Below are 27,484 nucleotides of genomic sequence, written 5' to 3' on the forward strand. Positions count from 1 at the left end.
ATGTATTGAAAACATGCCATGTAAAAAAAATAAAAAAACAAAAAAAAATTACGAGACAGGTAAAATCAACGGCGATGTTGTTCTTGACTTTTATGCAAATGGAATCAGTTCGTCATTCAAAATCATTGGGTCTAAAAAAAATAAATATATTTATACATCGCACACTGGTTACATGGAATGCAAATCATCTGAGTAGAAGCTGTTATGCGATAAGAATTGTCACATAAGATATTTGCATACGCTTTTGTTGGTTGTGTGATTTTAAATTTAAAGGAAAAACCGTATAATGTTCGTCAAAATAACAAGTCGCATGAGAACTCGTTTAGTAATTATAATTTTTATTATTTGAAACGAGCTTTAGAAACGCAACCATTGACCATGATCCTTCTTCAATAAATTAAATATAACTGCAGAAGATTGCACATACAATATACATTTATAAAAAAACATATAATATAAACAGTCTAACGATGCAGTCGGATAGTAGTAGTATTGTAGATTTGTCAATGCAGCACATTTTTCTAAACTATTTTCTCTTTTTTGATTGCAGGTTCACGAACTATGTGATAACTTCTGTCATCGTTATATAACATGTCTTAAGGGTAAAATGCCAATAGATTTAGTGATTGACGAACGGGACACCACCAAACCACCAGAACTATCAAGTTCTGCAAATGGTGAAGGCCGAAGTAATGCCGATTCAACATCACACACCGATGGAGCTAGTACACCAGACGTTGTGAGTACCCCCTTCGCGGGAGCACATGGTCCTATATTGGCGAGCTACAATGCGGTGGTGCACCCATGTTCGTAGTACGATTACGACCTTCTTGCAAAAACGAAGCGGGTGCTCACAATGCCCTGGGATAATGGCCACAACTTCGCTTGATCACGCGCGCTGAATTCATTTTTTTTTGTTTTCAAATCTTTTTTACAAAAAAGAAAAAGAAGAAGATAAATTATGAGAGAGAAAATTTATTTGAGAAAAAAAAGAAACCAAATCCTTTTGAAAGATGAAAAATGGGTTAGACTTGAAACAAAAAGAAATTGAAGAAAAAAAATGTTAAGCGATTGCTACACGTATAGAATGATCAAATGAAAGACTGGCTGTGAAACCAAAAGAATTTAAAGTTGAAACACAAATCGTCTGGTGGCTATAATATCTGAATATCCGATATATCTTCAAAATAATCACACTTCTAGCTCTTTTGTATTTGAACAATACAATACACTTAACTTTCGAATATGTAGGCTCAACATACTACATAATCTCTTTTGGAGACGAAAAAAAAATCATAAAAAGCGTACAGAACACTTCAGAGAGTGAGAGAACAGAAAGAAAAAAAAAACACTGATCTGATAAGCGCTATTATAGACAAAAAAAAAGAGTTAGATAGAGAAACTCTATACGTGTCACAATCGTTCCAATTAATAGTAAATTTAAGGACAAGTGTAAGGAAACATTTTTTTTTGTAAGCAAATTCAAAATACGTAATTATTTTAAGAGAAACGGGACATATAAAAAAGTAAATTAAAAAAGTTTAAAAAAAAGTAAAAAAAATGAACTTCGTTTTTGCAAGAGGCCCATATAGCTCGCCAATAATATGCATCGATTTGGCAACAGTGGTGATATGAATGACGGAAATGACAACTAATTTTCTTTTCTTTTTTTAAATAAATTTAAAACGACTAATTAATGGAGTTTTTATACTTTAACTTTTGTTTTTTTTTTTTGATTTTTTAAATTATAATTTTTTAATTTTAATTTTTTTTTTTTTTTTTAATGAACAAAGTGAGTTTTTCTAAATGAATTGTGTGATAATAGGTCTTTTCTATGATTTATAGAAAAATCATTCCTTTTTGATTACAGTTTAGACTTATAGTTTTACAAAATGAGTTAACCAGTTTTTTTTAATTAACGTTTTTAGTGAGTTTTTTTTATCTTCCCTACTCCATAAAGTGTGTGTTAATGACTTTATTTTTGTGCATTCTCGAACAAATTTATTTTGCAGTACGCTAATCGCCACTGTTGTCAAATGGTTGCATTTTTTTTGCATGTATATAGATGTAATTTAATTGTCAATAAAAATATATAAATTATCTTTATTATTATTATTCGTTGCGGTGTTGTCAGATTTAACTATATTTAAACCAACAAACAAGAAATTGAACAAAAAAAAACTAACTAACTTAATTACTGAATATATATATTATATTCTTATCTCGAATCTCTCCCTTTCTTATATTTAATCACTTTATGATATATCACTTAACAAAAAAAATGAAGAAAAAATGATAAACAATATTAATAAAAAAGTGGAATTTTATTAATATTATAATGTCTATTAACTACTACCTAAACGATATACGTAATTTTATATGACTGATGATTATAAAAACAAAATTAAAAAAACAAATAAAAACAACAATGTATACGAGAAAAAAAAAATAAATAAAAAAATAAAGGATAAAGCAAATAAGTATAGCGAAACAAAATAATAATCGATTTTGTTTTTTTGTCTTCAAGAAGAAAAACAGAAAAAATCAATACATAGGAATATTTTTTAGTAGGCTTTTTTGGGGTATTTAATTTGTAAATAGGTTAACAACAAAAAATAAAAAATAAATTAAAAATAATAAACAAAAAGGAAAAAAAATATTAATAAACAAAAGAAAGGACAAAAAAATCAAGTTTCTTGTTAGGGATTATTAGCAATTTTTTAGCTGGGGCAACGGAAAATATAAATATAAAAACAATTATTTTTATATTTAAAACTAAAAAATTATATTGAGAAAAAATGAGAGAAAAAAATGGAAATTAATGACAAGAAAATCAACAGTATCTATGTCGCGGTGAAGTTCGTCTTTGTTTAGGTTCATTTTTTTTCTGTCGAAAAATACGAAAAGCAGAGCGGATTAAGTGAAAAACTTAACATGAATATCGAATTGAACTTAAATTTAAACAATTATGTTGTTTTCAATTAACATTAAAAATTGAAAATATTATCTTTCCTGTACTTTTGGTTGTTATATTCTCCGAAGCGTTTACTTCATTTAAATATTTTTTTTTCTTTTCTTTTTTTAAATAATTTGTGTTACTAAAAAAAATTAATTAAAAATTCTTAAAAGCAATGTTATTTAGTTAAACGGTTGACTCTACATTTAGGTTATTATTCTTTCTTTGTTATCTAAAAAAATGATGAAAATTACATAAAATAAATACAAAATAAAATAAAAATAAAAAAAACTTAAGTTCAAAGCTAAGTATACGAGAAATTAATATGTTTTTTTTTAAATGAGAGATGCTTCTTGTAAAGCTATATGGGCATTTTAAATACACAACAAATTCTAACCTAAAAATAATGTGATTTCTTTTTAATTAACTATTGATCATACCGAGAATAAAAAAAAAACAAAACGAAACAAAAAAATGTCAATGTTGCTTCATTTTGTGTAAATAAGAACAATTGAAAAATACTTTTGTGAAATAAGATTTATACTTAAAAAGATGGTGCCACCGATATAAAATCTGTCATAGTCAGTGAAGTGATTATCATTTGATGTATCCAAATTATCATCAATTTTTTCCCCAAGCTTTGGATTCTTTAACATCATTTAGAAGTTATTTTAGTTTTTGTTTTATTCTATTCATATTTTCATAGAGGATTTTTGATGCGGAAAATATATTTATGTTTTTCCATCGTCAACTAATATTCGATTGAAATCTGAAAAAACTTCTAAATGATGTCCATTAAATGGCTTTTCGCGGGAATATTGTCAGGATGGCATAAAGGTTATTATACAATGGTTACTCAATTCATTGCGAAAAAAATCAAAATTATTTCGTTTTTGTGTTTGTGGCATTGTCCGTTCAAGTATTTAAACAAAACAATACAAAAAATTCCTGGTGGAACTTAAACTAAATAATTATAAATATTTATATTTTGCATTTTTTGTACAGTATTATAAATATAGTAATTGAAAGATTATTAATTTTTAAATTAAAAAAATGGAGGAGAAAAAATATTATAAAATAATAAAAATAAAAAAAAAATTGATGACAAAAAAGTGTATAAAAAATTAAATGAAAAAAACATTAGTGCAAAATATTATTTATTTACAGTTATTCGGTTCACACGTCAAATATACTGTTCACAAGTATTTTGTAATTGTTTTAAAAAACAAATATTCTAATTATTTTATTAAATATTTTTACTTCGAACTCTTATTTTTTTTTGTTTATTTATAAATAATTGATTAATTCTAGTTAGCAGTTTTGTTTTCTTTCTTTCAATTTTTTTTAAATATTACGTGAAAATCAATTAATAATATAATTATCGTATAGTTTCGCATATTATCAATAAACAAACAAAAAAAAGAAAACTTAACTTATAAAAAACCACGATCAATAATAATGAAGGTGTATGTGATCGCAATTTTTTTTAACACAAGAAAAATATAAAAAAATAAATGTTTTGTTGTTATAAAATTTAAAATATGACTTTTTAATCGAAGAAAAATTAAGATTTTATTGGATGGATAGAGAGAAAAAATTAAATAAATTCAAAATGTTTCGACAAAATATCAAATATAATTAATTTAAAATAATCAGAAAATGCACAGATCGTTCAAGTATTAGATCGTTTAATTATTAGAATTAACTATGGTAATAACGTCAATCACAAGAAAAACAGTTTTCCAATAAACTTGTGTCATTTTCAGTCCTAGAAGTTCCATGAAACTGTATACGGCGCAAATAACACCGAATATTATTCCAAACAACAATGACCTCTCAATGTCGTTTCTCATTTTTTTCTTCTTCAAACGCTGTCTTTTTGGAAAGTCACTTTTTTACGGTGCAAATCATTCGCCATAATTTCCCAGTCAAAAATATATCCTAAGTTTTACAATTGATTTAAAAGCTTGACGATTGCTCGACATTTTTATTGAAGACTTTATCAGTTTCCAAGTAAAACCAAATATTTATCGCATACACATCAAAGTGGGTTTACCCATTCCTTGTGAAATGTGGAAAACCCAAAAAGTCAATTTACCATTATCGTGTTTCCATTAAAAAAGCGCATTGCACGGCAATTTTGATGCATTTTTACCATTTTGAATTTATTTATTTTTTAAATAACGAAACTACTCAAGTGTCCTTAAAAAATCATTTGCATTTGAATCTGCAATATGAAAAACAAATTTAATTTTCAATCAAAATATGTCGAAATTAGGATATAACTTCCCCCGTAAACACGGATTCGAATGCAAATGATTTTGTATGACATTCATGTAGTATATTGACGGCGAATGGATGCAGTGAAGCCTGAAAGTAATTGGTATCAACCAGTCATCGTGTGAAAGAGACATCGGGTAGCAACTGGGTAGAACAACGACAAAGTCTCCGGCAATGAACCAGCCAGAAATCGCAACGCAACTTGTACACTCTGGTAGTGTTTATATAAGCTACAGCAATTTCAACGAATGGTTTTTTTTTTGGAAGAGTTGGAACAATCGAGTTGTTTTCATTATAAATCACAAACAGGCTTTGATCTAAAAATACATAAATTTGTATTCTCTTAAACCATTTTATTTTAAGTCAAACGAAAAGTAACTTAAAGATGATCGCATTAAATCAGATATTTATATAAAAAAACGAACGCCCACCGACAAAAAATAAATTAAGAAAAAATCAAATTCTGCTAATCCTCAGCCAAGGCCATGATACGCTTGGAAAATTCAAAAATAATTTTTTTGTTTCGAGTAAATTTACAAAGACAAAATGTTAATGCTTAAGACTACCAATCGAGTCCAGACGAAAAAATAGTCTTATCTATGGTATCGCTGGTCAGTTTTTTTTGTTTTGTTTTAACTTTTTGTCTTAATTTATTCAAAACTTCATAAAATTCTTATTGAAGTACACAAAAAAAAACCATACAATTTCAAATCAACAACGATCTTTTATAGAAAACTTGATAAACATGAATTTCGCTTTAAAAAATATTTCTTTTTTTTTACTCTGTTAGAATGTTGGCGGGTTATCATATTGTATGCATCGATATGACTTAGCACATTTTTTACAGAAAAAAAATTCTCTTCCATTATTTGCCTGGTGTAACATTGTGTGTTACACCCATCTTAAAAATGGATTTAATACCAAACGAATTACAATGTATATATAAACTCGTCATAGTCGTAGTTCGTAGACGATATAATGTTGTAAATGTCCTACGAATATATAAAAAAAATGTTCTTTTAATAATGAGGGCAGCACTTAAGCGGGTGAATATCAGCAATGGTTTAACAACACACGTAGCACTAGGCACTGTGTGCTCGTACAACCTCTAGAGAACTTTTTTTTTTGGTATGAATGAAATTGCAAGTCATCTTTGTACTACGAAATAAAGTATTAAACAATTTTTGTTTTTCTGATTCGTCATTCTCTCATGTCGAGAATGAATTTCAATTTTTGTCACCTTTTTATTTTTATTATTTTTAAGTGTTCATAGTAGATACATTTTGTATTGTTTGAGGTCTGTAATTTAAAGGCTTTTTTTTCTTTTTGATATTCTGTATATGATTCAGATAATATTATTGGTTTTGATTGGCGGGAATGCTATACTGTCTCAATACAAGGTGTCTGTTTTTTTTTTATTCAATAGAATATTTTCAATGAAATTTCTTAATTCTTTTTGTGTATATAATTATTGAACTTTTACTTTTGTCCGGGTTATCAAGGGTAAATGCTGGGTAAATAACCTTGTCTATTTGTTTTGTTGTTGGTTTTTATTCGAACAAAAAAGATGACAAAACATCAGTCCAACTTTAACTCACCATAAATTATATGGAATATTCAAAAGCTAATGGAATGAATGTTGTACAAGATAAACTTGTAAATTGAAAAGTTTTACTAAAAGAAAATTAATGCTGAAAAACGTTCATTGTGTATTCACAGTTCAACTGTGTAGCACATTAAAACCACACTCTTTCCAAAAACAAATTTTATTCATTTTCCATTGTTTCGAGTGTTATGAACACAAAAATAAAAAACGCCAAGCGAAATATATTTCATTCATCTTCAGCATAAAGTTTCGTTCGTTAATTCTATCTACAAAACGTATTACCCCTTATCAGCGAATTCTCGACGGTTACGCTGGGTGTATGAGCTTTTTTTCTCTCTCTCATCTTCATTTTGTTATTTTCAAATCACAGACACTGTATCCCAAAAAAAAAAAAAACATTTTCAATTTTATTATCCACAACGATACTTCGGGAATATAAGTTTTAAAACAATTTGAATTAAATTCAATTATAAGAAGAATGAAAAATAAACTTTCAGATATTGAAAAAAGGGAAAATATTTTTTTTAAACTTTTTACGAAAATTTATTCTACACGCGAATGATAAAACTTTCTAAAGTTTCAATTGATTTAAATGTTGGTAAAGTTTATACTGCTCTTGTGGATTTGGAGACCCAACATTAAAATAAATACTTTGTCGATGTTTATGTTAAACTTGGAAGATGATATCTTATAGGAATGGAAGCGTCTATCTTTTTCGGTTAGGCTATTATTGCACCGGTATACTGAACCAATATTACATTATTTTTTTTTCGCAGTATGATATCAATGAATATGTCTGTGGTATTATAACCAGCTCTCATTGGAATGCATCTGCTTTTTTTGTTGTTGTTTTTGTTGTTCACTATGTGTACCTGCTAAAATGGAAACCTTGGCTTTTTATATTAAATTACCTCATTAAATTTACATATAAATACCACGCATATGGCTCAACCAAACAAAAAAAGGTATTAAAGCTCATTGGGCTCTGCACAATTTTGCATAATTTTTTTCATAATAATTTTTTCTGCATCCACTTTAATAAAAATTCTTTTTTTTTTTGTTTTTCAAAAATTATTTTATAGCCTAGAGGCGATTTAATCGTGTTTTTGTTTTCATATGCAAAATATATATAAAAAAAAGTTCGCATTCAGCCATGTTATATTCACAATATTCATCCGTCATCAGACGTGAATACAGATCATATAGCAAAGAGATATGCAAAATATGTATGAACAACAAAAAAAAATCGCCATGGTTTTCGATCAAAATAATCAATAATAATGTGACCGATTAAAGATACCACAGCCACGCCTTTAGCTATCATGAGATGGAGTCGCAATTCTACCTTCTTTTTTTTATTATCCTGCTCTCTGTTATTTATTCGATGATGGTATATGGGCTCTATGATGGTTGCAATCGAAAAATGCAGTTAAACCTTCGGCAATCAATCTAATGGAGAGCTTTGCAATTTCTTTTGATAATTTTTAGATAAAATTCAGCTCCACTTTTCGACATTTTGTTTTTGCAACGGAAATTATATGCACGGTACGGAAATTGGCAATCTCAATTATTGTAGCCATCAGTATGTAAAATGGATTTTTTTCGTTCTGTTATTAAAGTTACGAGAATAGCGGAATCAAAAATACTATGTATCTACCTGCAACACTATACCAGCGATCATTGATTCCATGGTATAGTAAAATGCTTTTCTAGCAGGCTGTTGATGATAATTGCCTATTGCCTCTCAGGTATATTACTTTGCTTTCAACTTACTGTACTGACAGGGTCATAATCATTTCATTCCTGATTCGGTTCTTCTTCTTTAACTTTATTGAATTTAAATTTTTCAATTAAATACAGACACTAATGACCCACGCAAACTAATACCTCAATAATATTTGTAACGCAAATACCAGCGCGTTTCAATATTTTATATTTTCTCGAATTGAAAATTTAATTTATGATAATGTTGCATGCCCATTTTGTTTAATTTCATTTAAATTGCGTTTTTATCAGAAATGTTTGTGTTTACACTACGATTGAAGAATGGTATGACCGAATGTTAAAAATATATATTTCACATTGTATACTGCGTAAAATGCACACAAATTTTCGTTTATAAAACAAAAGTCGAAAATAATAAAAGAAAATTGTTTTCCAAGCACATTCTTTTATACACTTTTGGTGGGTACACATAGACGTTTTTATACATATATTTCATTGTGGAATGAATATTTTTCTCACAACAAAAAAAAAATCTTTTTCGTCGCTTTGTCACCGTGTATATCCAATGTAATTTATCAGATAAAATCGATGATGGAAATTTTTACATTATTGTCCGAAAAGTCGAAGAGATATTACATTTTATATTCGGTGGTCACACACGGTAAAAAATTTTGTAAGTTGATACGGCTGCCTAGTGTCAATAAATCAATTTTTAACAAAAAAAAAATTCATAATCCAATAACGTATAGGCTGGTTTATTGTAGTTTTCATTTTGATTGAATCTCAAATAAATTCAATGTAGGAGGTAATACCACAAAAAGAATCGGATATTTCTTATGATTAACATATGAAGTTCAAATAACCCATTTAGAATTAATGTTTTCTTATGTCTGGAACTGTGGGTGTTTCGACGGATTCTTTTTCTTCTTTTTTTATATAAAAATATAATTTCAAGAATTTAGTGGATCATTTTGACTGATGATCAATGCAATAAATACAGTCATCGTTACCATCACGATGACGAATTCGCGTATTATAATACATTATATTATCGCTGATTCGTTGGTTGTGTTCATTGGTGTTTTTTCTTACACGAAATTGTAAAATTTAATCGCCTAATTACGTGTATTATGCACTTACATAGGATTTCAAACATGCAATTTAATATTGATCGCATAAGGACATAATACTATGTCATTATATCGTGAATATTATACATATTATTTTGTGTATATATGAAAATGTAGTACACAATCAAGCAAATATATTGTGCATTAGCATCAGGTTTCATTGTGATATTATCCACTACACGTGACCCTCACAAAAATGTGAAATAAGAGAGTATAAAGTAAAGATTAAGTACATAAAAATGGTAACTTGAAACTGATTGAACAAAAGTACTTTGGAAAATATTTGATGACTCTGCTCTCGGTTTGTAATTCTATGGATGTGTGAGTGAGTCTTCGGATTCCTCGAAATAGTTTTGGAGGAAATCGAATATGTAAAACACATTTACTTTAACTAACTTTTTTTCCTCTCTGTTTTCGGGTTATAATTGATTTTTATTTATTTATTTTTTTCTTTTTCACTTTTTTTTCCTCCTTCAACGTTTTTGAAGAATGATGAAAAATATAAATCTCGAAGACGAAAAAAAAAACTATTTTTATACCTACTCAAATCGGTATTATTATTGTTTTTATTTTTAATTTTTTTTTTCTTCTTTTAGTTTTTATCTCAGTTGAAGACATGTAACACAAAACCAATGAACACCAAAATACCAAAAGTATTTTTTCCAAGAACAAGTTTTTTTTTTGGTGTGTTCGTTTTGGATACGGGTTTTTTTATATTTATTAGATTATTTTGATGATATAACGAACCCAAAAATGTTATATTGAAGGAATGTTATACAAAAATTAATATAAAAACAAAAAAAAATAATAATAACGAGAGAGAGAAAAACATATTTCCTTTTATTCGTCTCGATGGTAGTATTGTGTCGGACCAGAATTTCTACCCGAAATAGTCTACACGGAATGATCGGTACTTTTGGTTAGCATAGTCTGAATATGTAAATCGGAAATTTATTCTTGATTAAAATGTCATGTCTGTCTGTGAAAAATTATCAGACTCGTGTGAATCTCTCCAAGTTGCAGGAGCAACTTTTTCTTTAAGTAGAAAGTTTCTTGGCTGGAAAAAAAATTAATTTGACTCAAGATTTATTAAAAAATCACTATTTTTTTACTGGGTTTGTACGCTTTACCGCTAAAAGATAATGAGAAGTCTACAAAAACGTACGACCAGGTGTGACGAGAAAAAATCGTTCGGTTTAATCTATGGTACAACTAAATTGGTGTTCGCCAAGAATACATCAAACAAAAAATATAATTCTGATTGACCACAGTTTCTTTTTCAAATAATTTTTGTTTTTGATACTTGGAAATTTCAAGACAAATTCTGCACATTTTCTTGAAGTTGTATCATCGAAGGCAACGAAGAAAAAAAAACTCCCCAAATAAATGGTGTGTACAACAAAAAGAATTAAATAAAAAATGTAATTCTTTAAATTCAACCACAATGAAGACAAAAAATATATATTATTATGTCACATATGTGCACATTACATGTTTACACGCTCGAATAACATAACTAAATTCCGGATAATTGAAAAGCATGACTTCAAGTATTATTTCGCTTTTTTTTTGTGTGTGTGGTGTGTATTGTGGAAGAATAGTTTTTCAAGTAGAGGATGCGTGAAGTTGTCTAGAATTTCTCTTTTGTTTGGCTTTTTGAGAGGATTCTTCAAATTATTTACTCGTACATATATGTGCGATGGGTTTCTGAATGAATTAATACAAGAGAGGGTCTGTGTGTGCGAGGAAAAGTAAACATGAAATTTGTTGTTCGGAAATAGTTTTCGTTTATTTATAGAAAATAACGGAAATATTTTAACAGAACAGAAAAGGGGGTTAGCATCCGATTCGATAGGGACATAATATGTGAACCGAAACTGTCTTCATAATTCCATGAGACACAAGTATTATTGCAAACAGCATCGATAAAATCGGCCACAAATACAATCAATACCCATTTGCCTCTACGCTGCCATGGCCATTCCAAAACAACAGCCGAAACCCTCATCTTTTCCTTTATATACTTAAGTACAATCAATTTACATTATCCAATTAAAGCACACAAGTTCGGTCAGTTTGTGCCTAATGTGTGCAAAAAGCTCATCACATCACATTAGGCATTCAAATTAATTCAAATCCTATTAGCCAGACGAATACAGAACGATCACTGTGTGTATAGTATACATAAATACACACAACACATAAACCACCCTTATAATTTCGTATAACGAAAATCTTATAATTAGATATTACCTGCTTTGCCTAATTGTCCATTCATATTTAATGCATCATTTTTCCGAGTTTTTCTTTAATTTTTCTTCGGTTTTTTTTCTGCTTTTCTTTCTTTCTGTCGTCTTGTATGCATAATACGCGAAACGGTGTATACTTAGTATTGTGTTCTCGCGTCTTGTTTAAAAATATAATAACAAGGGATGGTTTCGAAGACGGTGCTATGCAAATAAAAAAACAATGTAATTTCCAAATGGGTGTTTGGTGTTACCTTAAGGGAGACTTATTATCGTTGAAACGCTTACATTGTATAATTATGCCTCTTTATATACACATTTCCAAGCGATCAATATATAATTTGATCCACAAGATGTGGGGATATGCATTGTTAGCTGAATCAACTAAGTTGTTTGCACTATGTTTTCTTTTCTTTTCGGGTGCGGTTTGGAAAGAAAAACCATTTCTTTGTTTAAATTGTTTTTCGAACCAAACAAAAACAAAATGTTCGAAAACAATATTTAGGGAAAATGCAATATTCCTTTCTCCTCTTAAATTAACTCAACATTCCACTTTAAAACAAATTTTATTGAATTAAATCAATTTAAAGTGTACATATACGCAGTCGGCATGCAGCAACCCTTTTTATGTTATAGTGCAATGAAAATAAAACACAGTCCAATTCGGATTATAGAAGTTTTCTGGTGAAAAAAGGGGTTCCATATATCTGAGGGCATTTTAAACATCAACGAATTTCCTTTCAGAGACTTTTTTTTTAAATTCATTTTTTATTTTGTTGAATCGCAGTGGAAAGGATTAATTTGTTTGCTTGTTGCGTAATAGATTTTTTATGCACACAAAGTTCTCCTCCAACCACGTACAAACCCTGATTCCTATTTTGTTTGACTAGACCCACATTTGATGCATATATATATATAGATGTGATTCCGTACGTACACGAAATGTGCTCAATGGAAAACAATCGACAGATTATTATGACACAATGAAAAGCATAAGTTTTACGTTTTGCTGTTGAACAATATAAATAAATAAATATTTGTAAAGATGGCTTTCGGTTGTTTAGAGGGGCTAAACGGTGTTGTTTAATGTGGTATACTTTGTGGCCTATTTTATGCGTTATGTGAACGAGCACATCAATGAAATTTATTTTCGTTGTGAGCCTTTTAATAGCATTTTAACATTGTGACGACATCAGTGTGTCAATGCAATCACAACAATGCATTCTTGCATTCTTAGCATAAATTTCGAACGTTTTTCGGAGGATGGCACCTGACTGTAAATCAAGATTGAAGAGATAGCTTCCATAAATTACATTTTACTTGAACACGATTTCTCCGAACCATCAGTAACACGATAAATAACACATTAACTCGCTATATCGTTTGATCTTCATCTCATAATATTCGCGCAACGTTAACTCGTCGAAGATTTCGTTTTATTTTTATATACTTTTTTGCCACAATTAATTTGTACCCGCTTGTTGGAATCACACCTGTATCAACATGAAAATTGTTTTCCTTACAATAAAGTTTTGAAATTCATAATTACTCCGTTTTCCGATTTCCACCTTTGTGGAACCGTACCAGCCGAAGCATTTAAATGCAAAGTTTAAAAAACGTCTGAAAAGAATCAAAACAAAATTTACGGCGAAATGTTGAAAAAAAAAATTCGATAAATGTTGGTGAAAGCAAAAATCATTACACAAACTCTCAATATTCTCGATTTCAGTTTCACATTTATCGCCGCTTTACTCTATATAAACTGAAAATGTAGAAACACATCCTCATCTAATTTTGACTTAATTATTTTCTGATTGCGAACATATTTTCAACCTGATATATTTATAGCCGTCGTGAAACCGCATCCATTGGTCTCTTAACTTCGTTCAACTCGTAATCATTTAATCAAAAAATCATTTTAGCGTGTATGTAATGCCATTCGAGTATGTTATATCAAAAGGGAACATCGAAAACAAAAGCTAACTGTATGTGTTGAGCTAATTTATTTCATCTTTTTTTTTCGTTGTTTGTTGTGTGTCATGAAAATACTTGGTGGAAAAACACTAAAATGAAAATAACAGAGAGGCACACAAAAAAACATCCTATATTTGAAGAGCCAAATTTTAGAGTTAGAAAAGATAAATGAAAATCGCACACACATACAGCAAGAATGTACAATATACGCATTCAATTCAGCAATTATCCTGAATAATTTAGCTGCAATTAGCAATTTGACGTCGTACGTCGTTGGAATACGCATGTTGTAATTTAACCTTTTGACTGAGCGTGGACATTTATGTCTTCAAACGCAATATTTATCACCACCTTATGAGCTAATGCATTTTAGTAATATTTCTTCTTTGAATATACACACAAAGCTATTTGCTAGACAGCTCGGAATTTTCATAGACTTTTTTTTTCGGTTGGTTCATTTGTTTATTTTCATCCAATTTAATGTGATTGATAAAGTGTTAAATATATATTTTTTTTTTGTTGAAATTTTCTCGTCTCGTGCCCTGTGGCATGTGGACGAAGATTTGAAAAATTTTGTAAATTTTAATTTTTTGATTGATCACTCAATTCGCATTTAATAAATGCGTTGCACATTCGGCTGGCTATTTAATTTGATCAATCATTAGAACACAATTTATTATTAAAACGTGATCACATTGCGGCGTTAATTATTTCAAAGATCATTTGTTCAAATGTCACCGCGAGTACGACCCTGGGTATGGCATTCCGACTGAGCGATGCAAAAATAGACCAGAATGATTACACACTAGGCATTATAATGCCATATTATGGTGCCGCATTCAGATGATTTTAAATGCATAAATGAAAATGTCTCTTCGATTTGTGAGGATTTTTCCGATGGTTTACAAATTTGTCTCGGTCTGCATCTGAAAATATATTTGAAAATGAATTGTAGGGAAACATTTCGATCGTTCGTCTTTGATTGTGAACGAAATGATAAGAAAATGAATAGACTATTGCTTTAAGAATTTTCACAGTTGATGTACAAGTCACATGATGGGATGTTAAAAGAATAATTGTAGAAGTTTACTTTTCGTTGTTGTTTTCACGGTCAATGTTGAGGAGTTTAAATAAAATATTTGAATTTCTAATTTCCATCAGACAAGCACGTTGATTGTTGGTGAACTTTATCCCATATATATCTTTAACCACAACAAATTAAAATAAACATTTTTCGAGTGAAATACTTTTATTCTCATGTAAATCAAACTGGCATACAGACACTATTTTTTTTTTGGTCGGCACACATATATGCACATCAAACACCTGTTTTCATGAAAACCTTTACATTTAAGAACTAAGTTAGAAGAGAAAAAAAATAAAATAAAAATTCTATCTTGATACACCATATATGCAGCGTACCGAGTTTTACTAATCCTCCCAGTATTCGATTCGGTCTATGGATTTTATTTATATTTTCGAAACCTTTAAATCATCTTATAGATGAAAAATGTCACTCTATGGGGAACAATACAATGGTTTAAAAATAAAAATAAAAAATAAGATGAAAAAAATCGGACAGATAAAAAAGTAGATAAATTCAATAGGAACGAAATAACATTTTGACTTTCTCAGTATGTCCGATGGTGTTGGAATGGATCGTTTAATGTGAGATTATTTTTGTAGGTAAAAAGTGCATTCACATTTTAGGAGAGAGAAAAAAAGGTATAGAATGACACGGTGCGGGTGGTTGTATTAATTTTTTTTTGTTGAAATGTACAATATTATTACGTCGCTTCTTTTCCCTTCTCTCGGTCAAACGATACACAACATATTTATAGTTTTTATACTCATTCTATCGATATAGTGTGTGTTTTGGCTCCTTCCATTTTTAATTCAACATATATATCGTCTATGCTTTATTGTGTTTGTACAAACATTGCACATCGTATAAAGTAATTCCGTTCACTAATAACTAACAATGCGAGGAAAGAAATATTTTCAAAGAAAATAAATCCTCTTATAATGTGACCTTATATTTTATGGGATAAAATATAAATCACTAATATTTCAATCACATTCATAAAGACTGATGGCAAAGCTATTTGGAAGCATCTTTTCATAATATATATGCTCACGTATTTAAACCAAAGAAAGCAACCATCGCCATACACATATAAAGATGGATATTGGATGTTACAACAAACATTCCACATGTGTATGCTATATGGGAAGGAAGCGAAGAAGAAGCAAAAAAAAATGAAAATCTCGTATGAAAGAACAGAATCCTTATTCCCATTTTATGAGTCCATGTCCCAAAAACTTTCACGTAAAATAATAATAAGAAAGGGGATTTCAACCATGTACTAACTTTCAATAATACCAAATAACTCACCCTCGTACAATTTTGATTCCCTGGCACATACGCGTGCATCCCCCATGAGATTGAGGCTTAGAGGGTGGCTGACTGGTAATTGGCGTCAATTTAGTCTTCGCGCGAACGAAAAAAATAATAATAATAATAACATACATGCATCGCTGTATTATATAATGTGAGCATTGAGGGTATATCACAGAGGATATGAGAAGGGGATGATGAGAAATGCTTTAGCATCGTATTTCATATATTAGAGGAATCTTATAATAATAATAAAAAGAGGGGGATGAATAGATTTTCGGTGTTTTTATTTTTGGGTAGGTTCACATCACACACAGGGGTTAGGGATTTTGTACACGCAATATTCATGCGATAATATGTACGAAGAGGGCTTATGGCATTTTGGGTTAGTGAAAATTAGGTAATTTAAAAGTTATGTTTTTGTGCATAAATAAAAAAAACCTATATTTAAGATGGTAATTAATGGTTGGTATAAAGTGGTGATTGAGAAATTTAAATTTGAATTTTATTTTTTTGTTTTGAGGGATGGAACGGTAGAGAGCTAGCAATTACTTTTATTTATTTATTAAAATTACTACTACAACAACCCTGTCGACTACGAGAATACGAAACAGTGCTTTTTATTCGGATTTTTTTTTTAGGAATTTGCAGAAAGAATCATCAAGCTAACTGACATGTTTCTGGCTAAGTCATCCTTCAAATCGTTTTTTTAATATGAAGCCATGATGATTTTGGTCAAATGGAGAAAAATGTAGAACACAACCAGATCATGGCTTCATGGTAAAAAATCGATTTGAAGAATGTCTTGGCCAGATATATGTCACTAAGCCTTATGATTAGGAATTTTTAAAGATCTTTTTACTCTTTTAGGAATTTTTAAGAATTGAATTCTTAAAAATTCTGTAATTTCAGAATTTGTAAGAATTTTAGAGAATTATTAAGAATAATTTCAAGAAATTCTTAGCATTGAAATGTTAATTTTTGGTCTACACATTCTTAAAATCGATTTTTAGCCCTGAAGCCATTATGTCACATTTTTGGCCAAATGGAGATAAATGTAGAAGACAGAATGATCTACATTTTGCTCCATTTGGCCAAAAATGTACCATCATGGCTTCACGGTTACAAATCGATTTTAAGAATGTGTAGGCAAAAAATTGACATTTCAGTGCTGAGGTTTTTTTTACAATAATTTAACAATAAATATTCCAAATAGGAATTTATATGAAACTGGCATTGACTGTGGTTACTAACAGTAACCAATAGTGAACAAACTTTCCCCAACTGATAACATGATCCTCAGTCATACAGTTCTAAGCATTACAATAAATCCAATCAATTTTCCAGTGGACTATCAACTTAAAGTTTATTGAGATAGTCCCTGTAAACTAAAATCCCGAAACATTTCTAAAAGTTTTCTTATATTATGCTCCCGCATTTCAATTTGAATTATTTGAAGTTTATGCAGCATTTCGGAGATTCATGTATGGCCGGAGAAAAATGAGCACATTCACCTAGCAGTGTGTATAATATGCATTGCACATCTATATAACATATAATATGTGAATGTATCTCCCGTTCGTATGAACAAACCAACCGTACATTATAATACGAATATTATACCCAGTTATGTGCATCAGAAATGCATCAAAAATTTATTTGGTTATGACAGCTGCAGATCTAACATATGGAATTCGAGCATAAAAATGAAACCAAAGACAAAATCCAATGTTTTGAAATTGTAATTTTTTTTCATATTTATATGTGTACACATACACGCTGAAGAAATGGTTGTTGTGCTGTTGCCTTTTTGCAGATGTTTTTAATATTATTTTATTTTATTTTTCGGTGCTCGTTAATTCCACATGTATATTTGGTTTCATTAGTATCACCAAAAATTTTCAGATTTCGAAAACAGTCTGCCTGGTTAAAGGCATAATATCGTTCATTCATAAAATATTTTTGAAAATGAGGTTTGTCTTTAACAAAACAACATTCGAGCCAAGTATCTGATGACGTGATGTTTAACAGATACATGTAATTAGATCAATGATTAAGGTCTGTTTCATACCGAAAATTCATTCTCAAAAATTTGTAACGTATTCTCGTCGTGGGTCTTATCTCCGTTTCGACGTGGTCATAATTGTTATTAGACCAATTAAGATTACAAGTTCAGACAACTCTTAATCTGTCGTTTCATACGACGAAAAAAAAGGAGAAAAAAAAAACAATTTCTGCATGCCATAACAACATGATTGAGACAAATCACAACATTCATTGTTGTTTGGTATACCGAAATAAAAGAATCAGCTATTACGTGTCGCACACTTCACCCGGCAGAAAAAAATATAATTAAAGAAAGAAAAGTTTTAGTGGCTGTATACAACAGTCGTATATATATACGTAACACATATCATGATAATAATCTATAATATTAGCTGTGTCCTAACATGCTCCCTACGGGATCAAATCAAATGCAGTCATACAATTCGTGAACAACAACAAAAAAGCCGGTCACACGAAGAATTACACAAATTTGATGTTGTTTTAGGTCGGAATTGCGACACGCGTATGACGAATAAAGAGAAGGGTTGTTGAACGCATGAATATGTGTGCCATTAATAGTGATTTTCTTATGTTAATTTATAAGACATTTTGAGCGTGGCGCTTTTATTTGACAAAGACGACAGACATTTGATAATGTGTCGAGACGGTAAACGATCAAATGGCAGATATTGTTAGAATGAATAAATGATTTTGAAACCACTGAACATATTAGACCAATTCCGGCGTTAAAATGTTGCATTTTCATGTTGCCTTATAGCTCTTCACTTACTATTTCTATATTTCCTTATATCCTCATAAGATCATGTTATTGTCGTGCCTAACATGGCAAAAAATTCACTGGTTTCAATTGAAATGACATCTGGACTAATTAATTAGTCTCTCGGTAGTTGTTCTAATTTAATTGTTTTTATGTGGGAGATTTACAATTCATGTCACAGACACTTCAATTACATCGTCAATGTCAGCCAGACACAAGACCAACGAGAACGCGCGATTTGTTGCAGATGTTGTTCTATTGTGTGATGGAAAATGACCGGCAAACCAATATAAAATGCAATCAAAGACGAAACCATTGAAACACTCATTTCATCTGAATAAAAGAAAAACCAACAATCAATTTTCCACCGTATTCAACTGCGATTATTTTCCATTCACAAGTAACAGTGCTACACGTGTTTTATGAATCCCATACATTTCCGGTGAATCAAAGATCTTACATTTATAGCCATAGCTCGTCAAAACAACCCTCTTTTATATGTTTGTTTCCTTTTACGGAGCTCTTATGTCAAAGATAACACTCATTTCGATTAGAGCGTACCCGAGCATCGAAAGCATCGCGTACAACTTCTCTATACCCGCAATGTATACTATGCCAGACTTTTCGCAATATAACGGTTTGCGATAGAGAAATGTGTAGATATAATACAATACACAGACGAAATATTCATGCTACAGATACACTTTGTGCGCTGAGATGTTTTCAAGCAAAACAACAATTGCTTGTGGCGTTATGGTTTCATTGTTTTCGAAATGAAAAACAATTGAACATGTGAATTGTGTTATTTATACACACATCTCTAAGACGTGGAGATTGGAAGGCATATATAGAAGGCACACATACGGTGAACTGCTTTTGTTTATTTAATGTGGCTTCAATGTGATTGTTTGTTGGTTTTTCTTATTCAACTGTGAAAATTATTGGTTTTTCATATATTACAAATTAGTGCTGGATCGTTATGGTCATAACAGGGCCCATTATAAAGCTCTTTAGTTTTTAATGGAATGAGCCACCACAAGATGATGAGCTGAAGATTAGTGGAATAAAAGAAAAAACAATTTTCAGCGTTTTACATCGACTTCACGGAACGAATGTGTAACCGTCTCGTTTCTATGCAAACAATTCTTCAATATGCAAGCAAAATTTTATTACTTTTAAATAATCCCACAGCATTACTTTCGGATTTAACCAAATTCTGTTTATTTTTCGTTTATCATAATACAACGCATATCTCTCCAAGCATAAATATATTAAAATATTCTTCAATTTTACATTAGCTATTCATACCCTTGCACACAAAGTATTACGTTGAATGACTTAGTTTAGGGGTTGGGTTGAAATATGTGTGCTGTGTTTAAGCAAATGTAAATTTTGCTATAGGTTGTACAACGCATATACACATTATATCCGAGAAAGACTGTATGTATTTCACAGTAGAAACTCAAATAGAATTTTGCGAAAAAAAAGAGCATCAACATCAACATATTTTGCCACATATTATACTAGCTTTCTATAGAGGGTATGTACATTAAACATATACTTTCTCCATGCCAGCCATGGTATATTGAATATGTACCAAAGTTAGATGAAAGAAGACGAAAAAAAAGGGTTTGAGGAATCCAACAAGATATTCATGTAATGTACCTAGGATATAATATTGTATTACCGTCTTCAATATTTGATGTTGTTAAACGCGTATAGTCTCATAACCACCCCTTTTTTTAGTTATTTTTCCCTCTTAACGAATTTTCTACTGAGTGCTCGCAAATCGCACCATAGTGAATATCTTATTAACATAACATTCAGAATGGGTCTGGTATAATGTTGAATGAATTTTCTTGTTTTCAAATTTTTTGTTGTTGTTGCTGCTTCCCATACGTACCATGGAAAAGGATTTTTCGACTCTTCAAAATTACAATGTTATTCAATTCCACTGTTATAACAATGGAGTGCATTCACTAACACCCAGAATTGTTATGATAAATATTTTATGCGAAAAATTGGTTTATATTGGTTTTTGGTTTAGTTAATTAACAATTACACGAAAAACATAAAAGGTAAGCAGTGTTCGGGAACACTTTATAAAATGGGAAAAATATGTTTTATTAATGCACGGATGGGAGAGATACACCAGGCAACAGAAAGAAAAAGGGTTGTTCAATTCGGTTATATAATGATAAAGTGAGAGGTTATGAATAAACAGACAATTTATGCTTTATAGCACTTTTGCGCACTATCCCGCGTGCAAAAGAGCTACCGCCAATTCATATTTAATCATTCAATTCGCTCTTATGAATTTTTAATTCGACTGACATTTTGATGTTCACGGAAAATCGTATAAACGGAACTTAGGAACGCAAGAGGTTTTCAATGTAATTATTTTATTTTCCCTTAGTCAGATGGGAGCAATTAAATTTTAATTTCTTCCAAATTCATTTAGAGCATTAATGGTGTTGCTTTGCTGTTCTGTGCACACCTCAGACTACTAATTTTTTTTTAATAACCAACAAATCTTTATTAAATTTACTCTCATGAGTTTTCTTCTTCTTATAAGCTCTACGCTCGACACAATAATTTGCGCTATATTTGAATAGATTGAGAGTGAATCTGTTGGGAAGATTCTTTTATTTCAATGGAACAAGCAATCGTGTGAATCATTCCAGAACAGCGTTTTGGTACGCAAGAATAGTACTGAATGTCTGTGTTGGAAGTATGAAACCATCAACAAAAAATATATATTTGCCGATTGGACAAATAATAACAGTGTTTTTGGTGTCATACCGAAAATCGGTTCATTAATTTAGACAAACATAACTTTCCGTCTAACATACACCCAAAACATATTTACTTTAGCGTACCGCTTCGTCGATAATATAACATACGATCCACAACAAGATTACCAATCAGCCAAATAAAACTTTCAAATGAGAAAAAAAATGTAATTTCATGGGAATCATACTTCCGAATTCTCAAATTCATGACATTGCTGCTGCCTGTAGCTTATCTCTCTCACAGCATAAATGAATAATTTATTATTTCAAATAAAACACGGTTGTGTGCACAATGCACACAACAATAATGCATGTAAATTAGTAAATATTGACAATTGGCTAACTGCATTGAACTCCCATAAAATTAGTCTTTACACTTTTCTGCTCATATGGATGGCCATGCGACCCACCAGTAATAACATACATTTTTCAAAAATCCTCTTTAAAACCGAAAAATATATATAATTAAGAACAGTGACTGCTGTATGCCCAAATGTTTGTGTAATGTTGATTTTTCAACCGAATTAGACAAACATGATAATCACACGGTAGAGATATTATACATACACATTGAGTCGACGACTGCATACATTATGTTTATTATAGGTTTAAAAAGTGAACGAAAATTAGGGCTCGATTTCCCACACACTTTAAAAGTTGTAAATTTATTAATTTTGTGGAGTGTCAGATTTGTCGAGTCTTTCGATTGGTTAATTTATGTGGGGTGGGGGTTAGTGGACGTTAGTGGTTTGCTCCGACTTCAATATCCTTTGTTTTCGTTTGAATGCTTAATTTTCCGCGATCGCTTTTTCGCTAGTTTCATTTACTATCATTGACCTTGGACCCCATGTTCTCATACAGCCTGATTGTTTATTGTTATATGATAATTAAAACATCGAACCAGAACCCCATACTCATAATTCAAAATGTTGACCTAAAATATGTGCAACTAACACAAATTTAAAGTCATTTCACTCAATTACCCCACAGTGGAAGAAAAGAAAAGTTTCCTTGTCAAATCTTTCCCATTATAAAATTGAACCGGAAACGCCCCATTCAAAATTTCGCGTATTCGGAATTCCGTTAACCATCCAATATCGTGTATATATAAGCATTAAGCACTCATATAAAAACCCTTTCCAGTTTCCAGAATATGCACAAAGATTCAACCAAAATTTCACGACTCAAACAAACTTCAAAATGTCGCCGTTTGGCAACTTCCAAAATTCTTGTATTGTATTTCGGGCATTGTTGTTGTTATTGTCACAGTTGTTGTTGCCGTTATACACATTCTTCGAGGTGTAACTCATAGAATGTGTGTGTATATAGACGTATATCCGTATATATTTTGTCCCTATTTTACCATGCACAATTTATACGCTATACATCAGATATAATGTCATGTATATATGTATAATGCATGAGAATACGAGAGTATATGTACAGTTTTAGATTTCGTAGGATTCAGGATTTCAAATTCACACTCCCTTTCGTCTTATCGCGCGACGTCCTGGTAATTAAATTTGTCGTGGTGATTTATGACAGAAGAAAATGGTAACGGTATGTGTATAAAATGTTCATGTTGAATGCTATATAAAACGAATGGAAAAGGCAAAACGTAATACAAAACATATATAATGCATATATACATTGTGTACACCGAGTTATACATCATCGTATCGCGTGGATATAAAATAAATACAAATGTACGTACGTACTATATTCCGTATAGTCTGTATAGCCTAACAACGGATTTTACCACCTACTCGCGAAAAATGGGTGGAATTCCATTACCAAAAGCATTTTCCTCGTTCTCTACTCGTCGCGTTATACGCTGCCTCTGAATGTTTTTAAACTTTATAGAAAATATATCTCTATATCGTATACATAGAAAGAGAGCAATATAACGGTATATATATAGAAATATGCGACTCGTTGCTTCGGAGGATGGAAGGGGATCTCTGCAAATTTTCCAACTTGGGGAGTTTTAAAATGATTAAAATTCTATGCTTCAGAGATAAAATAATTTATATTAAAGCGAAATTAAATTCCTAGTTTGACTTTTGGAATTCAAACGTTTTATTGTTGCAATAATAATGTTTTTGAACGAAGCCAAATGTTGCTATAATTGTGTCTGTGTATACATTTCGTATAGTTCTTCTTCTTTTTTTGTTGCTCTCTCAAACATAAAATTAAACTGAGATTAGGGAATGAAAGTTTTTCCTCATAATATTCCTTAATTCGTGGCAGATAATTGACTGAATTTTTGCTCGAAAAATTGTGTTTTCATAATTCATGAATGTCACCATTAAGAATGAATGGAAACACATTTTGAGCACTGTCAACGGTTTACATCCGCCTTTGATGTCTTTACAAAATGTCCTTTTTAGATAAACTGTGCTAACTATCTAACTTTCTACATTTAACAAAAAGAGATGGCGCCATTTCAATTGGCGAACGCCATCTGTTATCATATCTCTATCTCCTTTGTTAAAATCAGTTGAACTTACTATACTCCACTATATACCTAAAACCGTATGACATACTAACTAGACAGGCCTTGTTCGTTGAAATTTCTGAATTCAAACTATGAATTCGAACTGGTCTACACAATAACATCTCATAAAATGTCTTGTGTATTACACAATCAAGCCTAGATGAAATTGTCTTATTATTTGTCGTAATATTTTCAATCTGCGCTGTACATATTTTCACATTGTAATTGCGTCACGGTTGCTTATTGAACACATCTGTCACAACCTCGATATTTCTCACATGTAATCGGCTTGAAAATATTCGTAGACGTTTTTCAAACGTTTCATAAAACTGCCGTGACAAAATTTGGTAACTTCCAGCACTGTGAGAAAATAGTAGGGTAGATTTTATAGAAGAAAGAAAGACGGTTAGACTTTTCAGAAGTTTGTCTCATATCTTTCATTCAACCATCCTAAACACGAAACATCTATTACGTAATTTTGAGCTCCTACTACAAATTGCACATAAAATATCTTACCAAAACTCCAAATTGAATAACTTATACCCCTGCTTCAACACACATCTTACACAAAAACTCAATGGTCAAAAGATTTAAAAACGTTAGGGTAGCAAGGAGGCAAGAAAAAAGCAACCATCCGTTCAAAAACTGTGTACATATAAATTCACCCATAATCAGATACGATGTTCGATCCCCGCTGGGAATCAGCAAAGTCAATCGCCAATTTTTATGAAAGATAAAAAAAAACTATTTTACCCTGCTCACAGTGGATAATTTTCAATACAAAATTCAACTGAAAAAAGGACAACGCCATATATTTACATATAAAATGCATTTTAATTTTAAATGCGTCTCTTGCTGTTTTTAAATAATTGAAATAAGAGGATTTAAGGTAAAAGAAAAATTAAATTCTTATGTGCGTTTTACATTAAGACTTATGCGAACGATACAGATATAACGCATGCTACATTACCTTTTTGCTACATACGCAGGCAACTTTTTTTTTCTTCTCTCGGTTCAAACAACTGTATTTTTAGGGCTTGCTTACAACAGAAAAAAAAAAGATTTTTGCCAAATTTAATACAAGGTTCTTCCTGACTTTTTTTTACTTGTTCTCATTCTTAATCCATTTTTGTGGTCACATGTAGTTTTGTTATCACATTTGCAAAGACATGTAACAAAAAAAAACATATTCGTATGCATTACTATAAAGGGAAGGGTGAAAACTTACGAGAAAAATAGCAAACGAATGTAGAATAGAAAAACGAAACACAAGAAAAGGTTTCTATAATATTGTTAAGAATTTTATTACTTAGGGACAATAAGTTTAACCCTGTTCCACATTACAACTTTCCTCCGGAATGGTTATAAGATGGGGTTGAAGTCGTCTCTGTTGTTTTTTATTGCACTTTTTTTTATTGATCAATTTACTTATTGGGATGATGGAATGGAATTGTAGTTAAAAGTAACGAATAGATGTAAACGTTGGTAGTTATGGGTTTTGATAGCATTAAGTTAAATGGTTTTGATGTTTAGATATTGTTCGTGTGACTGATTTTTCATTCGGTTGTTTTCCGGATGCGGCAGAACATTTTGTTTCGAGGCCAGAGTGTGTTCGGATGTTTTCTGATGAATGAATATCGATTATAAATTTAGCTTTTTATCGTAAACATTTTAATGAACTTGATTTTTTTTTTCTATTCTCAATCATGTCGTAATATTTAAAGGCATATGTTAAATTAAGTAACGTTTAAATATTTCAAAACATTGATCAACGAAAAAAAAAATTATTGGAAAAACAATTCTAAAAACAATAAAAACGAAACACAACATGCGAAAAAAAACTCTTTTGTTTTAACTGTTGATTAACATATGGATTTATAATAATAATAATAAATGACCACCAGCTACGAATAAAAAACACAATTTTTTTTTATTCTGTTATTTAATGATCGCGAGTATAAAATATTTTATGCCATAACTCGATACCTCATTATATATACATGGCTATAACAGTCGTTTCATTTAAATTTATTCCGAAACCAACGTCTCCACGGAACGCCATCGTTGTTTCAATAATTCTTTCGAATGCTAGAATTTTGTTGCGCCTGTTGCGCTACACAGAATATTTATGCATGCTCACTTTTTTCTGATTAGAAACGACACTTGCAACAAGACCGTTATACGTTACGATCGCAAAGAAATAATTTCCACTGTGATCGGTTCCTAGGACCTGAAGCTAATCGCAGTATAAGGTTCTCGCAGCTCAGTAGGTGCCCTACATTTATTTACTTGCATCAATCGTAAATGGAAAACTTTTTTCTCCACAATGTCTTTGGTGGAGTGTAATCATCCCAGCGCCAGTACAATTTTTTTTTTCGTACATTAAGTAACATTTCTACATTAAGCTACAACATTTCTGCATTTGTTTCGAAATGATTCGGATATATTAACACTTTTTTGTCGTTTGTATACGTTTTTTTTCCCTGAGTTACCCATGGGACCTAGAATATATTGTAGCATAAAGCGTTATTATAAATGATTGCACTCATCACTTAGACGATGACATATATACGACCAGATGGTTTTAACATAAAATTCCTTTTTTGAGTTAAAATGTTTTTGGGTTAATAATACCTACATTCAGCTTGATATGCGGTTGTTAGTTTTGAGGTGTGTAAATTACATACTTTTCATTTTGATATCTGACGCTCAATTGGGGCAATAGAAAAATTCTCGTCGAATAGAACACACAACTTATCATTAGCAATCAAATGGCACGAATAGAGCATTGAACGTGATGTCAGACTTGTGGTTGATAGTCCTTTTGGTTAGTCGGCTGCTTGTTGATCTATTCAATATATTATTTTAGTAATCCTTTCCATTGTACAAGGGTCTTATTACTTCAATTTTGTGTGGGTTACAAATTTCTCGAAAACACCAATTAGCTTCAACTTTTACCGTTGTCGGTATTCAACTATAGAAAAAAGTTTATCGGCAAAATTATACCGGGTAATAATAGGCCTTCGGAATGAACAACACAAAAACCGTATACGATC

General features: G+C 30.7%; 1 protein-coding gene across 5 annotated transcripts in view; it reads left to right on the top strand.

The window, feature by feature from the left end:
- Nucleotides 1–27,484, top strand: part of LOC119067858 (homeobox protein homothorax) — a 264,173-nt gene that overhangs the window by 40,055 nt on the left and 196,634 nt on the right. For 4 of the 5 annotated variants that reach the window (XM_037171095.1, XM_037171097.1, XM_037171096.1 and 1 more), the window contains exon 6: nucleotides 551–739. In XM_037171095.1, coding sequence (XP_037026990.1) covers nucleotides 551–739 — 189 coding nt within the window. Of the gene's footprint in view, nucleotides 1–550; nucleotides 3,885–27,484 lie in introns of those variants that run through there. The other variant, XM_037171099.1, reaches the window with a different exon arrangement.

The sequence above is a fragment of the Bradysia coprophila genome (assembly GCF_014529535.1).
Source record: "Bradysia coprophila strain Holo2 chromosome X unlocalized genomic scaffold, BU_Bcop_v1 contig_130, whole genome shotgun sequence".
Classification (NCBI taxonomy): domain Eukaryota; kingdom Metazoa; phylum Arthropoda; class Insecta; order Diptera; family Sciaridae; genus Bradysia; species Bradysia coprophila.